The sequence below is a fragment of the Marmota marmota genome, unplaced genomic scaffold (genome assembly GCF_001458135.2).
Source record: "Marmota marmota marmota unplaced genomic scaffold, marMar, whole genome shotgun sequence".
Classification (NCBI taxonomy): domain Eukaryota; kingdom Metazoa; phylum Chordata; class Mammalia; order Rodentia; family Sciuridae; genus Marmota; species Marmota marmota.
In genome coordinates, this window is record NW_026000005.1 from 24,826,716 (window position 1) to 24,843,610 (window position 16,895).

General features: G+C 45.7%; 1 protein-coding gene across 4 annotated transcripts in view; it reads left to right on the forward strand.

Moving 5' to 3' along the window:
• The window catches only part of Nrp2 (neuropilin 2), a 121,567-nt gene that overhangs the window by 37,224 nt on the left and 67,448 nt on the right, over positions 1 to 16,895 (forward strand). For all 4 annotated transcript variants that reach the window (XM_048808389.1, XM_015481295.2, XM_015481296.2 and 1 more), the window contains exons 4-7: positions 3,194 to 3,424; positions 4,430 to 4,585; positions 6,510 to 6,679; positions 8,667 to 8,822. In XM_048808389.1, coding sequence (XP_048664346.1) covers positions 3,194 to 3,424; positions 4,430 to 4,585; positions 6,510 to 6,679; positions 8,667 to 8,822 — 713 coding nt within the window. The remainder of the gene's footprint in view (positions 1 to 3,193; positions 3,425 to 4,429; positions 4,586 to 6,509; positions 6,680 to 8,666; positions 8,823 to 16,895) is intronic.

A 16,895-nucleotide genomic window follows, 5' to 3' on the forward strand; every position in this document is an offset into this window, starting at 1 on the left:
GTGTCTGTCCTATAGGGAGTATAAAAGATTCTTTATTACCAGACTCACTACCAACAAAAGAGTAAGCCAAAACAACTCACAAACTTAAAAGATCTCAAATCACCAAATCCCTAGCAGACTAGAGAAAGGAATTTTAAATAACTTAAAAAGTAACACTGGAGGGGCCGGGGTTGTGGCTCAGAGGTAGAGTGCTCGCCTAGCATGCATGAGGCACTGGGTTCCATCCTCAGCACCACATTAAAAAAATAATAAACAAAGACTAAAATAAAAATATATTTTTTAAAAAAAGTAACACTGGAAAAGGAATCAGTGGAAAATGTGGAGTTGGGGAGGGGGATTAGATTTGGGGGTTTTGGTTTCTGATACTCCTATTACCTAAGTTCAAAACCCTGTTTTCTTTTTTTTTTCTGGTGCCCAACGGCATTTGTGGGGTCATTCACAACTAGAGGAAACCTGGAGTGACCACTACCCCACTCCTTGAGTTAAGAACCAGAATTCACCTTTTGTAGTCAAGCCAAGCTCAGCTGTGGATAAATTCATCAAGTTTTAAATATCTTCATATGTGCAGATTCTTCTTTCATTGGCAAAGTTTTAAAATTTACAGTGGAAAAACAGGGAACAGGCATATTTTATGCCAAAGTCTTTTTGTTATGAAACCATTCTCTGCAACCCAAATCTCCCAGCTTCTAAGGACAATCTTAGCATTGAGTGGACTTGAATATTTGTTGACTAAATTTTTTTAACTTTTTTTCCTTCTAACACATCATAGAAAAGGAACTTGGATTGGGCTGATTTTTGCAAGACTCAATTTTGTCTCCTTTTCAGGGTTGTCTTCTTGACATTGGATACTCAGCTGCCTTTCTGATGATTCAACCATGGTGCAATTAGAGGCAAATCTATGATTTTAATAGGCACGATTGATTTTTTTCTGCATAAAAAAGGATAAATCTCCATATAAGTCTTCCCACCCCGTTCAAAATAAGCCAGAAACCATAATACCCATTTCTAGCAATGTATCAGACATCATACACACTTCTTTTTTTTCTTTTTAGTCTTAAGTACCTGAGGTTGAAAAAAAAATCCTGAATGCAGGATCTCAGGACCAGGGGTCATTTGGAATCTCACATTCTCCAGGCCTATCTTGAACTCTCTAGATATCCATTGTGGAAGCACTTGTAGTCTCCCACTGGTGACAGGAACCAAAGAACATTCCACCATAAATTCCACAACCCCAGGGTGGGGTGAAGAGTCCCCCTGCCTTCTAGGGAAATGACAATGGAGCAAACTCTAAGGAGGACAATCAGGATAGCTTTTCTAACTCTCAAGCAAATTGTGAATGGAGAGGTACTTTCCACAGTGTCATGTGTGAGACTCCCCAAGCGGCCCACATGAAGAAGGCTACATAGCTGCCATAAACCCTAATCTCTTCAAAATTCCTCTTGTCCCCCTGAAGACCTGCCAATTTGGCTTGGCTCTGCCAAATTGCATCATCCTGGGCCAGGAAGGAGACCCTTAGGAATTGTAGTTAAACAAAGCTGCAGGGAGGCCATCCCAGATCATCCTCTAGGCCCAGCTGCCCACTCTCAGCCCTGGGCCTGCCCTCCCATGAGCATGCCTCTGAATGATGGAGTACAGAGTATCTGAGATATGGCGTCATGAAGGTTAGCTCTTGCCTTCTGTGTCCCCAGTTCCCATGCTACTCAGGCCTACCATGGAGCACTGAGCACCAGGAGAAGGGAGTGGGTAATGGACAGTTGGGTGGGGGAGATTGGAATTTCCTGTCTGGTCTGACCTAAAGAAAGTCATAAGGACCCCTTCCCCACTAGTTGCATGGCACCTTTTCCAAGTTAGGCATTTGCAGCTTTCCAGAAAGCCATCATCAATAAAGAGGTGCCTGCTACAGGAGCTGTAGATAAAGACATCGCTGCAGGCTAAGATCAGCGTATTGACATCACATAGTTATATTTCGGTGTGATCCCCAGAGGACACTTCCTGCCAGTAAACACCTGGTTTATTGAGTATTTCTCTGTGTGTTTTTTTTTTCCTTCATGCTTAGAGTGTCTATTATCCTCCTCATAAATCCTACTTCCTTTTCTGATTTTAAAATCCAAATGTGTTGTATGAAATCCATTTTAATTTTCCAGCATTTATATCCATAGTAACTTGTACCAGTTCTTGCTCTGTGTCTATCCGTGGATCCATAGTCCAAGTCTCCGTGCTCCCAGGCTCCATCCATGGTTCTGCCCTGGCAGACGGTGGCTGGTGAAAGCACAACCAGGGCTGTTTAAATATGACTCCACCTAGAGGCATCGGAGATGCAGTCGCTGTAATCTTCTTAAGGGCTCCTGCTGCCCTCGGAGCTTGCAACCGCCTGCGAATGTGTGCCGCATGTAATCAGGATGCCTCCCTGCGTCCCCAGAAAGCAGACACAAGCGTGGAGGAGAGAAACAAGGCCATCCCCACCACAAAGGAACCAGAAGCCTTCCAAATGTCAATACACTGCTGCATTTTTCCAAACTTGCTGCTGGAGCGGCCTTTAACATCCCCAACGCCCCGCTGTGATCCACCGGCTAAAAACGTCGATTGTTAATTGTCTGACCACTACAGAGCAGCTCGTTTTAATATAGTCATGACATGAATGAGACCCAGGCTCCCCTTTGCCCCTCCCCTGAGGCACCTTGGATCTTGGAGGGAGAGGGGGCACTTAGTTGGCTGTGGTACAATAGGGGCTAGTGTTGAGGTCAGCAATAAATAAGGGGTGACATTGTTTTCCCTGCTGGCAACCAGCAAGCCTTCCTTAAGGATTGAAATAACTTACATTTCTGGAGTGAGCAGCTGAGTAATTGAGAAAGAAGACTCTGTTCCTCTTTTCAAGAGAATCCCTCTCTCTCTCTCTCACACACACACACACACACACACACTTCTCTCCCCAAATCCTCAATTTCTACTCTTACTCTAATATACAGAGCAAGTTGGCTGCACCTCCCTAATTTCTGTCCTAAAGAGGCTGTGGCTCCAGGCCTTGAAATGTGGATGGATAGAGTATGTTTCTCCAAGGGCTATTTGAGTAGGAAGAAAAACCTCACCTCGTGAGTAGGTGAATTGGGGTCCAAACATTTAAATAACTCATGTGACAGAGGCAGCAAAGAAAGCCTTCTTCTTCTTACTGCTACAAATTCTCTTTGACACACAGGCTCTGAAGATTGTTCAAAAAACTTCACCAGCCCTAATGGGACCATCGAATCTCCTGGCTTTCCTGAGAAGTACCCACACAACTTGGACTGCACCTTTACCATCCTGGCCAAACCCAAGATGGAGATCATCCTGCAGTTCCTGACCTTTGACCTGGAGCATGACCCTTTGCAGGTGGGAGAGGGAGACTGCAAGTATGACTGGCTGGACATCTGGGATGGCATTCCCCACGGTGAGTGACATCACTGCCACAAGGCACTACTCTGTCACTGGGTCTTTGCCTATGGATTGCTCTAGTAATGATAAAAGGAGAAAACAAAGACTTCAGGGCTCCTTAGAGTTCTTTGTGACCCATTTCTTGGCTTTCCCTTCACCAAGGATGGTTTAATAAAATCACAGACAGGTGGTCTACTTTCTCTGGAGGTGTAGACATTTTCTTTGAAAGAGGATAGGAGGTTGAGTGAGTACTTGGGAGAGGATGGCAAAACCTACAGGTGAGATCACTTTCCACATCTAGTTGTCAGGATAGAAAGTGACTCAACAGCCAAACCCTGGGACCAGATAGAACTCTGGATCCAGACTGACTGTGCTTGTATCCTGGTTCTGCTGTGCAACCTTGGCACATTTCTTAACCTATCTGTGTTTTAGCTATGTAAGTTAGCTGCTGTCATCATTGTTATTACTACTATAATTTTATTATTACTAAATAATCGTAGATATTGGAAAGGTGTATCACTCAAAGCCAAGAGGAATCTGTCTGCCTCAAGTGAAGGCCAACATAGAGTCAGTACTTTTGTAATTATTCTAAGGATTTTCCATTATAAGGGATACTTGATGACTAAGCAAGCGCAATTTTAATTCTTGGGAAAAGCATAAAATCTGGTTGGAAAACTAGTTGGGCTGGAGTCTCTGCTCTATTTCCCAGCAGTGTGAACAAGGAATTGTTACATGACCTCTGAAACTCAATTTCTCCTTCTGCAGAGCAGGCATTGTAATGATACCTTTCTGGCCCATCTCTGGGGCTGTGGGAACAGAATGAAGCCATCTCACTGAAAGTCCTTTTTAGCACGTAGGAAAACTATTAGACATTGCTCTTAAAACACCTCTTTGGTTCTTATGCCGAGGGATACAAAGTGATGCTGGATGAAATGGCATGGGGCAATGGGAAGGGGAATGTGTGGGAAATCAAGTTTGATATTCTCATCTCCTCTGACCTCTTTTTGTCTTGTGTGTCCAGTTGGCCCCCTGATTGGCAAGTACTGTGGGACCAAAACACCTTCCGAACTCCGCTCATCAACGGGGATCTTATCCCTGACCTTTCACACGGACATGGCGGTGGCCAAGGATGGCTTCTCTGCACGATACTACCTGGTTCACCAGGAGCCACTAGAGAGTGAGTTGGACAGTTGAGAACTTCTGTGTGTCCTTGCATCAGGGCTATAAGGGGGGACAGGTGAAGGAACTGACCTCTGAGAGAGAAGGAAATAGGAACTCTGCAGGATTCGCTGTGGCATCTGAGTTCAAGGAATGGGAGCCACATTCCCATGCCAGGCAGATGCATGAGCAAAGAGCCAATGTCAAAGCTGGGTGCCATGGTGCACACCTGTAATCCCAGCAGTTCAGGAGGCTGAGGCTGGAGGATCACAAGTTCAAAGCCAGCCTCAGCAAAAATGAGGTGCTAAGCAACTCAGTGAGACCCTGTCTCTAAATAAAATACAAAATACGGCTGGGGATGTGGCTCAGGGGTCTAATGCTCCTGAGTTCAATCCTCAGTACCCCTCCCCCCTCAAAAAGAGCCAATGTCCGTCCAGGTGCCAGTTTCTTTAAAGAAAAAAAAATGTGCTTACCAAGAATTAGTTACTCTTAGGGAAAGTTGTAGGACCCTCTCAAGCCTCAGCTCCCTCATCTGAGTGAAAAGGATTGCTAGGATAATCTACATAGGGTCTAACATTTTTGAGTCTGGAACCATTTTCTTTCCACCCAAAGCCTCGAGGCCATTGTCACCAAACTGAGCTATTTTAAACCTCTTTTTGCATGTATGTTTTTCACCACTAAACATCTCTGTCCCTGAGAAGATATTCCCTGGCTAGATGACAAAACTGCTTGAACTTGCACTTCACACTTCCAAGAAATATAGTTTTTGGAGCTTGTGCTATATGCCAGGCACTGCACAAAGCATTGGAAACCATTGCTCTAACCCAGGTCTCCTGGGATTTGCTGGACCCCTCCCCCACAACTTGGATTCCAACAAGGAGTGTCCAGGCCGTCAGCATCCAGCCCTGGCTCCATCTTCAAATCAGCTGTTCTTGGCCATGTGCTTCAGCGTGTGGCCATTTCCACTTAGAAAACCACACAATCTCTTTAAGGAAGAATAGAAGCGCTTTAAGGATGATGAGAGCTACCACAGTGTGGGCAGCTCACCACCTATGCAGCCAGGGACACTGTAGTCTGGCCTGCAGAAAAGTCACTGGGTTGGGCTCTGGCTTTTTTGCTTTTTTGTTCTTTCATCAAAGAGTTTGTAAAGACTTCAGGACAAAGAAACAGTATGGCAAATTATAACAGGTCCTGCAAATGGCTAGTCCAGCCACAGAGCTAAAGAACAGGTTTGATACCTGAAAATGATTTCTTGTGCTTATCAAATACATGCATACACAAATATTGGTCGGTGTCCAAAACATCCAGGGGAAGGACAACAATGTAATTGATGGCACAAGGCCAGAGAAAGTGACTCTTGGGTCTATTTGCCCAGATAGGTGGTGCCTGGAATGTAGTGTGACATGCATGTGATCCTTGAGCAGGGTCCCACAGACCCATATTTATGCTTTGCAAAATCTGTCTGTAAGCCAGAATTCATGAGAGAGTTGGGTGAGAGAGAAGGATGCAAAAATGCCTCCTGGGTGTTTACTAATAAAGCAGGCTTCCCACGATGGATTGGCCCACCCAAATTGCCAGAAGTCTATCTCACATTTACCTGGATTGCAATATTGGTGCATCTGGCATCTGAGACCATCCGTAGCCCGCAGCAGTAACCGTTCTTCTGTTTTAGAGTATATTTTTAATTTGTATGATGATTCTTATTTATCCATACCCTAATTTCTTTTAGGTCCAATTTAGTTTCTTTCAGACCCAGAGGGTCTGTCAAGCTCTTTGTCTTGGTGTAGTTGTTTTTAAAATGGGAGTTTTTAATTAGAGTCTTTAAGTTGATCCTTCATCAAAACCTGCAACAACTTGTCCCTAGAAGGGAGCAGTGTATTGGGCCCCCCAGGGCTTTGAGCTTGGGATGCTTAACTCTGCTCTTGACCATCTCCACTCCCCAGACTTTCAGTGCAATGTTCCTCTGGGAATGGAGTCTGGCCGGATTGCTAATGAACAGATCAGTGCCTCGTCCACCTACTCTGATGGGAGGTGGACCCCTCAACAAAGCCGACTCCATGGTGATGACAATGGCTGGACCCCCAACTTGGATTCCAACAAGGAGTATCTCCAGGTACTTACTCAGATACCAGTGGACATACAACGTGTGTTTGTCTTGGTAGGGCAGTGGGGTGGCCCCTCGGCTACAGTGAGCAAAGGACATGAAGAAAATACAGCCTACTTGATAACAACATTCATCCATTCATCCAAACCAGGCACAGAAAGCACTGGCAGGCACTATGCTATATGCTGGGATAAATCGATGAGTAAGAGGAACCCTGTCCTTGCTCTTGTGGAGATTAATGGGCCTGGGAGAAGTTGTTTGACCAGTATGCTGATTGCCCTGTGGGGTTTGCAGTATCCAATGAACATTCTAGAAATGGTTCCAGATCTTCCTCATTCTTGGCACAATGGGTATCAGAGACTGGGGTGGGGAGGTGGGCACTTCCCTAAGGGCAGGTTTGTTGGGTGCTAACTGAATATGACAACTTCTCCTGATCTTTGCTGTTTGGCAGGAACCCTGCCAGGAAGGTTTTACACATAGCTATCAGAAGAACACATGGGGAAATGTCACGATGGGGAAGGAAATTCAAGTTGCCCAGATGCTCTGCAGCGTCTTTTCAGACTATTGTTTGCTTTCTTTCTGAACAAGTCTTGCAGCTCATGTTGAGTGATCCTCCCGCTCTGCACACTGGTCCAGTTCTTATCCCCTGGGAAGAAGTAAACAGGGGAAGAGCAAGCTGCTAGTTCTATACCAGAGCAGTGTCTGCTTTTATGACATACACAGACAGCCCTGTGACCCACTGACAAGCCTGTCCTAACTCTGATGCGACACGGTGACCTCTGCTCTAAGAAGGACACTGCAGAGCAGACAGCAGGAAAGGGAGAAAGACCACTTAGAAACTCCAGGGAGCCCACAGAGGTTCTGACAGCACAACCCAAAGGCCATTTGTCACTGTCTCTCCTTTCTTCCTCTCCCCAAATCCTTTCATCTTGCAAAGCTTCTAGAAAGTTTCCCTTTGTAATTGGCAGTATTCCTGCCAATTGATTGTACTCCTTATTTTTGGTCCTTATTCACATACTTCTCTTATTGCTCTCCACCTGTTATTCATACACATGGACAGCATCACATACTTCTTTTGAATGTTTCATAATGCTGTGCACATATTAAGAAGCAGTGATGCTTGTGGAATTTTTACCAGTGTGCACAAGCTACATTTTGATCACATGGAGACTGCCACTAAGAAAGAACATGGCTGGCAAAGAAAGAACATCTAGCAATTTCCAAATGGGTTTGGCCTCGTGAGAGCAGAGGAACCTCCAAATGTTTACCATCCTCTTTGTAGAGCAAAAGGTCAGGACTTGGTGCATAAGCCTAATTGCTTGGGCAGACTCTGCCTGCCCTTTGACCTTTTGGTGACCTGAGCAACTAAGGACACAATGGAGCAAAGGAATATGGGGAGGAGAGACAGCTATGAGCAGTGACTTTTGCAACCAGGGTATTTTGCAGTCCATGAAAATTGGATTGAATTGGACTGGACTGGAGTAGAGTGGATTTAGCCATTCATTTCTTTTCTTTTCTTTAGTTGTAGATGGACACAATGCCTTTATTTTGTTTATTTATTTTTATGTGGTGCTGAGGATTGAACCCAGTGCCTCACACATGTTAGGCAAGTACTCTACCACTGAGCCATAACCCCAGCCCCTCATTTCTTCTTTAAAATAACATCTGCTCTCACAGTCCAAGGCAGACCATAGTTAAATAAGGAGGGAGTTATAATTCTAGATGTTCAATGGATAGGAGAAACTAAATATCATCCATTCAGACATACAAAAAAAAAAAAGAAAGAAAGAAAAAAAATCAAGCTACATTTTCAAAGTGTCGAGTAAGTTGGGTTTAATTATGTAGTGGAAATTGATACTAATTACAAATCTGTCTTGTGAATCATGCAGCCAGCTTGTGAGTCAAGTATAATATCTGTGTCCTTTGCAGAAAAAATCCAGGTGCTACCCACTGTTGTGAGTGGTGGTCCCCTGACTCTTCTCCCTTTCTTCCCCAGGTGGACCTGCGCTTTCTAACCGTGCTCACCGCCATTGCAACACAGGGAGCAATTTCCAGGGAAACCCAGAATGGCTACTATGTCAAATCCTACAAGCTGGAGGTCAGCACGAATGGGGAAGACTGGATGGTATACCGACATGGCAAAAACCACAAGGTAAATCCAGTTTCCTACCTTGAGGGCACGCTGGAAGGGTGCAGGAGGGATGGGGCAAGAGGAGCTTCCAGTTGATCCCACACAGGGAGGCAGCCTTGTTTAGTGGAGCTCAAATAATTGATGGAGACAAGGAACACGCTGGCCCTGAAAAATCTTCTTTCTTATGCTAAAGTGATTGGAAAACACCATTTCTCCGACAGCCTGGCTGCTGTTGCATCTTGCACAGCAGAGAGAGAGAGAGAGAGAAAGCGAGAGCGCTTGCAGAGTGTACTCTGACTGCAAATGAAGGAGAAAATGCATTCCCCATCCAGGTCTCCCCACACAGGATTCATTGAGCATTTATGGCCCGAGTCCCTTCCACATGCTGGGTTAACAATCACAAAACCACACGAAACTGCAGTTCAGGAGTTACTGAGGTCTGGAAATGAAAGGGCACAAATCCTGAGAGGGGATCACAATGTCCCAGAGAAGAAAGAGGACAATAAATAATGAGGAGAAATACAGTTTGTCAGGAATGGGATCTGAACTGGCCATCATGCTTTGCAGTGAGGCATTGAATCCTCCCGGCTGGTGCCTTCAGTGTCTGCGGCTCCTGGACATGTGGTCCCGGGGGGCCATGTGGGGCTTTTGTTGTCCACAGGGATGAGAGTGTTTCTTGAGACACGTGACGTTCTGGGTCTGCAGCTGGCGATGTGTGGTCATACAGCACATTTGGCATATGGAGGGCTTATTGGAAATAGCTGGTATGTCACCTGGGTGGGGACAGGGAGTATGTGACAGGAGAACAGGCTGCGGTGGCCAGCAGACCATGGCTGACTCTCAGGTCAGGAAGGCAAGTGCCATGTCCTGAAATACCCAGAGGCTGCTCATCCTTTCTGGGAAGGTAATCCAGAGACAGGGAGGGGATTCCTGCTCTTTAGTACTACAGTCCCACCAGGCCTTGGTCTGTTGGGATGTGGATTATCAAAATAAAGCACTCTGGCCAAAGAGCTTTTCCAGAAGGGACTCTCCTCAGCCCTGTCATTGTCCCAAGGAAGTTTGCTCTACAAACTGCTGGTGCAAGTGAAAGCCTTGTACCCAGAAAACCCTGAACATTATATAATGTTGGCAGTGCCACTTGGGAAATGCAAGTTTTTAAAGGAGTAGATTTTTTAAAAAAATTAAAATCGCCATAGTAACATGGCACTATTCATGGGAAAATCTGTTTCTAGATATACCCAGGTATCACTCACACACATGTGCATACACTCCCCATTGCCCCAGTAAGGAAAGTGAGGTACTTGGCAATGAAAAGACATTCCCACTGTGACCTATGGGCAGGTCTGGTTTCCGGTTGACCTGGCTTCAGGAAGAGTTACCACACAACAGTTGGGAATGGCAAGCTAAATCGGCATTGGGTGCTGGAAGCTCTGGGCTGAGTCCACATACAGAGTCCACCCACTCCTTTTCCACTCATGCCCTTTCTCTCTTCATCTGCCTTTTCAATAAGAAACATGGAACCCAGAAGCTCAGCTAGCAAGCAAGGGCCAGCAGCTGGGTAGGGGTGGGTCCTGGGGGAGAAGAATGGGCTCACCTGACTGTCTCCCTGTCCAGGCTCAATGACTAAGCAGCCCTGGCCAGAGGGATACTGTAGCATAAGCTGATTTTAAAAGCACACAGATGGACCGGGATGCTATTTAAAACACCATTTGTAGGAAATCTTCTTTTGGAAATACCTTAGCACTGCACATTTTGATAGAATGCTGTCCTCCCTGGCTTTATCCCTGGTGCTCATTCTGCAGGGAAGATATTCCTGAGAATTGAATTTAGCTTTCTGCTCTTCAGAATCATCCTCCTCAACTTTCATATTGAATGCATTCTCTTTTGCCTGCTCTGCCCACTCTTGGCTAAATTTCTCTCCCCAGGAGCCAACAAGAAACAGGGTTTTGGTTTTTGTTTTAGAGAATCAGTCTTGCCCAAATAAAGGGAGCTGGGACAGAGGAAAAGCCCTTTCTTTCCCCATTAGAAATCCATCCTCCTGGTACTCAGGCAGGAAAATGGAAAGCTGGCCAATGAGGCATTGCCCTGCTCCCCAAGCTCTCCCCCTACACTACTCGTGTGGTAGGCAGCCAGCAGGCCTTCCCCATCCTACCCTGCAAGGGTGTCCTCTGCTGCCCCTTCATTAGTGGGTGTCCCCCAGATATCTGTGTTTAATGTGCAGATTCTGTACCGCTCGTGGTGCGTCCGTGCGGCTCTCCAGCCTGTTGGGGTTGAAATAGTTGAGTAAACTGTGCCAAATAGATTTGTCAAGTCTGCCACAGTTTGATTTGATGCCATGAGGGGGGAGGCGGGGGGAGGAGGGGACCTGGGGCAGTGTGGGGAGGTTTCCTCCACACTGGTACTACCACTGAGTTTCTCTTTGTGGCCTCTAGATGCTGGGCACATTGCCAAGCTAACTGGTGCTAAGTGGTGGGCTTGAAAGTGAAATTCAGACAGCAGGACCTAAGGAAAAAGCAGAGCAGGGAGGAAGGCAGCAGGCTGCTCAGCTCTGGGGTGAAGGAAACTGTTGGCAATTGCCTTCCCAGCACACAGATAGGGAAGAGGGGATTGGGACGTTTGGGGCAGAAATTTGGAACTATATTTTTAATTCCCTGGTCACTGTCAACACCAATGCAGCATATCAAAGACCAGGGAATTGGGGAAATCAGAGAAAAACAAGATTAGCGAGCACTCAAGGTGACAGGGGATGACCGTGCTATTTCCTTGCAAAATATGATTTGCAATTTGGACCCAAGCTGGGCAAGGCAAGGTCTGAGCCTACAGGGGAATGACTTTCTTCTTGCTGCTAGGTAGTGAGGAAGACTAAGGAATTCTTTTCCAGCATCCCCTGCCAGTGAGCAGCCTTCTCTTGGTTTCTGTCTATCCGATAGGTATTCTTGAAGTTGCCAATGAGCGAGTCAACTTGTTTTGGGGTGACTATGAGCATCCTCCTGGCAAAACCCAGCTTGGTTATGCAGGCCACATGCACAGCACATTCCTAAATTTTTATCCAGTTCCACATGGAACCTATGATTTTCACATAGGGCGGGCCCTCCTTATGCATATTTATGGTGTAACCACAAGGCGGAGAGCTCAGCCGCCTGATGGAACCCATATCCAACCCACGTGCTCCCTTAGATTATACAAATTGCTTCACATACATTTCTTGAGAAACCACAGCAGAAACTACTGCTTTGGGTTTTACCAACTATATGACTAACATCCCAGACACAGACAGTATAGTCAATCTAGTAATGGAAGTTTGTGTATATGTATGTGATTTTAGTCACAGTTACATACTAAGAGGGGCACATGGAGAATAAGAGCAGAGCTCAAAGGCATGAGGCCTTGGTCAAGGTCCTGCCCTCCTCTGAGATTCCCACCCCCATGACTGTGCATCGGAGGGTGAATCTGTGCCTGAGGAGTGGAGCCATAATTGGTGTCAGAACAATGGGACAGAGGTCACTGCCCTTACATGTCTAAGCAAAAGCCCTTGTCTTCAATTTTCTCTTATTTTGGTAGATGTGAGCCTCTCCCTTGTTGACATAGTTCTGGTTACTTTGCTCTTAGTCATGGTGTTGCTGGTCTAGTCTCACCTATTTGAAAGTTAGGCACAAAAGAGAAATTCTGTAACACACTGATAACCAGATTGGGGACAGAAGGATGAAGACAGGGATAAGGTAAAAGTTAGGGCCTCCAGTGTTCAGAATTACCCTATGATAAAGTGGCAGGAATGCATTAAGCACATCATATTGACATAACAACCTCCAAGAGGCTCAGGCATCCTTCAGGCACTGACTTATTTGCTTCCAAATTTCACAGCATTCCACCTATTGAATTGAAGCTCTCAGAGACTGAGACTCGCCCTAGAGACAGGGGAATCATGGAGTTCCCGTGAAAGGCTTTAATTTGCAGACAGGTGATCTCTCTGCCCAGGCCTTGCTTCTCATCTTGTACCTGGAGGGGAATTGGCTTCCTAGCTGTTCAGTCTAAGGGCTGAGAGGCGTGCATGTTCCTGGAGAGATGGGGTTTTGTGGAGGTCTGAAGGAAAGTCATGATTACACAGCCTGGCTTAGAACACAAGGCTCAGCATTTTGGAGTTTGGGCTCCATCGCAGAATCAGGAGAATGGAGAGTTGAAATCAAGTTGCTTTTTGTTTGATTTGGCCACATCCCACCAAAACAAATAATCACCCCAACTTCAAACATTCTCTGTCCAATATTTATTTTCTAAATGACAACAAATCATTTTTTTTTTAAATCAGAGACTTGGAAGGAGAGAGTAGTATCAGAAGACCAGACCCCCAATTCAGTTGGCGAAGAGTTAGAAGCACATGGCGTCTATTTTCAGATCTTCTCAGATAGTGCAGTATGCAACCTTGGAGATCTCTCTTCCCAGTTCCATGCCTCAGTGTTTCCATTCACTCAAATGGAATGGTGCCACAGACACGGTTGGCAGGGCACCTGGAGATCTGTAGATGGAAGGCTATCTGCAGATAGAGTCAATGTATTAGACCCACACAGCTCTTCTGGAGCAGAAGCAAGTTGTCAATTTAAAAAGCAACAGGGCCCCATGGGATATTTATCTGCCTCTTTTAAAATCACAGGCCTGGAAGGGTCCATGATAAGTCATCCAGACCTCTCCCTGAATCTAATGGTCCTGCACTTGAGCTGCCCCAGATAAATGTCATCCCTCCTAGCCTCATTCTTTTGGTAGGGATGTAATTTTCCTCCAATTAATAATTTGAGGGTTTGTTTGTTTATACCTCCTGGTGGATGCCTTACTTGCTCTTAGTCCTGTGATAATCACTTTGTGGTATCAAGATGAGGACAATGTCCCAAACCACGAGGTAGTAAAGAACATGAACCTTTAGAAGTCATGGGTGGGGCTGCTTCATCTACACTATGGTTATGTGTGCTCTAAAGAAGGGCAATGTCTTTTCCAAGTTCAAGTCCCTCAGTTTATCTGCCCCCTCCATTATAACTGAGATGAATCCAGTGCCCTAGGTAATTAAATTTGTCCCTTATCCATTTGCCACTGGATGAGCTCAGACCTTTAGCCTCTGCACTTATGAAGCTCAAGGGAAAATTTCATTATACATGCGCTCGAACCTTTTCTCTATCAGGCTCCCGTGGCAGGCTGCACCTAACTCCCATGGGTGCTGAACTGTCTCCAGGAGCTGAGGCCAGCATCCCCGGCGCTGACAGTCGTGATGCTGAATTCCCCATGCACCCAGGCTGAGATTGTACACAGGGGCTGCTGGGAAAGAACTCATAAATGGGGTGTGCAGGGGGGCTGTGATTTTGTTTGGACTGAGAACACGCTTTCCTTGACCAACCCCTGAGAAGCACTGAAGTAAGAGCCTCATCTAGTCCGTTGTCACATTCTTTACTGTCACCATTCCCTTCTGGGTGGTTTGCTGAGACTGTACCTGGGAAGAAGCTTGATGGTGGCCAAGACACTCCACAACTTCATTCCCTGTGATGGTGCCTCCCTGTGCCCACTCAGTAGTTAGAGTCACCTTCTTACAAAATGAATCTCCTGGGGCTGGGGATGTGGCTCAAGCAGTAGCGCACTCGTCTGGCATGCGTGCGGCCGGGGTTCGATCCTCAGCACCACGTACAAACAAAGATGTTGTGTCCGCCAAAAAAAAACTAAAAATAAATAAATNGTGAGTGCAAAATATATGAATCGTGGTGTTGGGCAGGGCAACAGCAAATGTATATTAAACTTATGAAAACTGAATAGATTAAAAAAGAAAGAAAACGAATCTCCTTTTCAGGTATGGAGGATCCATCCCACCCAGCTAGAATGTCTGTGTTTCTCCATCTCTCCTGGATGACGTTGGTCATTCCCTGCCAGCTCGCTCATCATTTGACAGGGCTCTCTTCCCCAGCCCATCTCTTCTCCAGCCCCAGTCCCTGAGCTGCTCTCCTCTCCTGTCCTCCCTGATGTTTCCCTGTCTCAAATCCTGAAACCCTAATCCTGTTAGTAGGCTGTGTTCCAGGGCTCAGCGTCTCCATGGGGGTAACATAATCCGGCATTAAATCTAGCGGTCCCACAAGGCACACACAGATGGGGATGCGTGCATCCCACCCACCTCCACCCACCCCCAGGAAGAAACCGGCCCGCTCCTCTGTCTCCTCTGTCACAGCAGGAAAACTGCCTGATGACAAAAACAGCCCTAAAGTAAATGGGGAGGAGAGCCGAGGTCATCGTAGTCATAAATGAGCATTTGGTTGTTAGGGAGCATCTTTGCCCTGCCCCCATCCCGACCCTCCCGTAGACTAACTCATATATACATATATATATCATGTATACACACACACACACACACACAGACACACACCCCTTCTGATTCTGTGTCTGGCTGAATTCCCATATCCACTAGAATGAAGGCAGCTTTAAAAAAAAAAAATTCTATAGTCTTAAAGGGGGAGTTTTCAGAGAGAAATGTCAAGACCATGATTTACAAACAGGGCGGAGTGGGAGAGCCCATTACCTTAACATCATTTTTCCCCAGTGCAATGGCCCCCTACTCCCACCTTGCCGGTTAGGTGCAACAAATTAATTAAATAGGATGGCATCCATTGATTAACAATTTATTTTTATGTGTAGACCCATGGCTGGTTTTAGAGGAAATTTGAGGGAGGGTGGGGGAGGGGAGGACAGGCTCTGGGTCTTGGCATCGGGATGAGTTGGTGCAATTGTTTCTGAGACTCATGTTCAGAACATGACAGTGGTTTCCCCAGTCTCTGCCCACCGTTCCCGCCACCCTTCTTTTCTGCCTGCTTTGTTCTCCTCCTCCTTGAATGTCTGTGCCAAGTAGATTGAAAAGGAGAACTTTGGATGTAATGAAACATTTATTAGTGGAGAGAAATATTTATTTTTTTAAAAAGCAGAAGAACATCTCATGCACAATTTCTACCTCAGGGCTCCTGCACCGTGTTGTCTTTGAAAAATTTTCCTGCTTTCTTTGCAGTCCCTGGGGCTGGAGGAATTCAGATATTTACAGCAAGATTGAGGTGAACAGTAGATAACACCGTAGTAGTAGTGAAGGGACAAGGCATGTGCACATGGAATTCCAAAGCCCAACTCAGACTGGATGCAGGAGACGTAAGGAGGGACTGCATCTGTCCACTGAAGGCGCCACTTCACTTAGGAAGGTTAAATAGGCAGGTTAATGCCGGAGTCTTCATGGGGCCTCTGCTCCAAGGAGCTCAGAGAATTTGCCAGAATCTTCTCATTGGCCTCTGAGGCAAGATTGATGACATGTAGCATCTTTACTTTGCAGGGTACTTGGATGCTAATAGCAAAGATGAACAGTATATAGGAAAGGGAATTAGGTGAGGCAGAAAAGCCCCCTGCCTAGAACCTCAGGAGGCAGCAGGACACAGTGCGCACTGTTCTCAGTGGGGCCAAAGTCTGTGTGTGCTGTTCACACAAGATTTAAGGAAGGGGTCAGCAGAAGAGGGTTCGCTATGACTAAAAGTGGGTGAGAAACAGGGAAAAGATGACCTTAAAAAACATCAGTGGTGCTTTCTAGCTAGATGTTTCTTATTTTATATATAAGAAAAAAATGTTTTTATTTTACACTGTTTCAAATAGTCCATGTAGTTCCTGGCTCGTGGATGCATGGGCCTAGTCAGCACATGCTGATTATCTTTCCTAGGGGGTGTAGATAACAACCCAACTAGGGTGTTGGAGAGCAGCCGATTTACTTGGCAGATACCCCCCTCCCCCAGAGGTGCAAATCAGAAAATCCATGAAATGCTGCTGGTTTTCAGATTCTGTCTTACCGAAAATAAAACAAAGGTCTCAAGAATCAATTGGAAAATGTTGGATTATGTTCAGAATTCAGTGAGGCACCAAATGGATTATCCAGACCACTTTGTGCCCTGAATTGTTTTTTCAACTTGGTTTGCAGAGATGCACTTAAAGAAATCTTTATGCCCAACATAACTTCTTCTTTTTAGCAAATATACCCATATGCATATTAAATAATTACAACATAATTAATCCTATCCCCAGAATCCTATCCCTAGAGTCACCTTG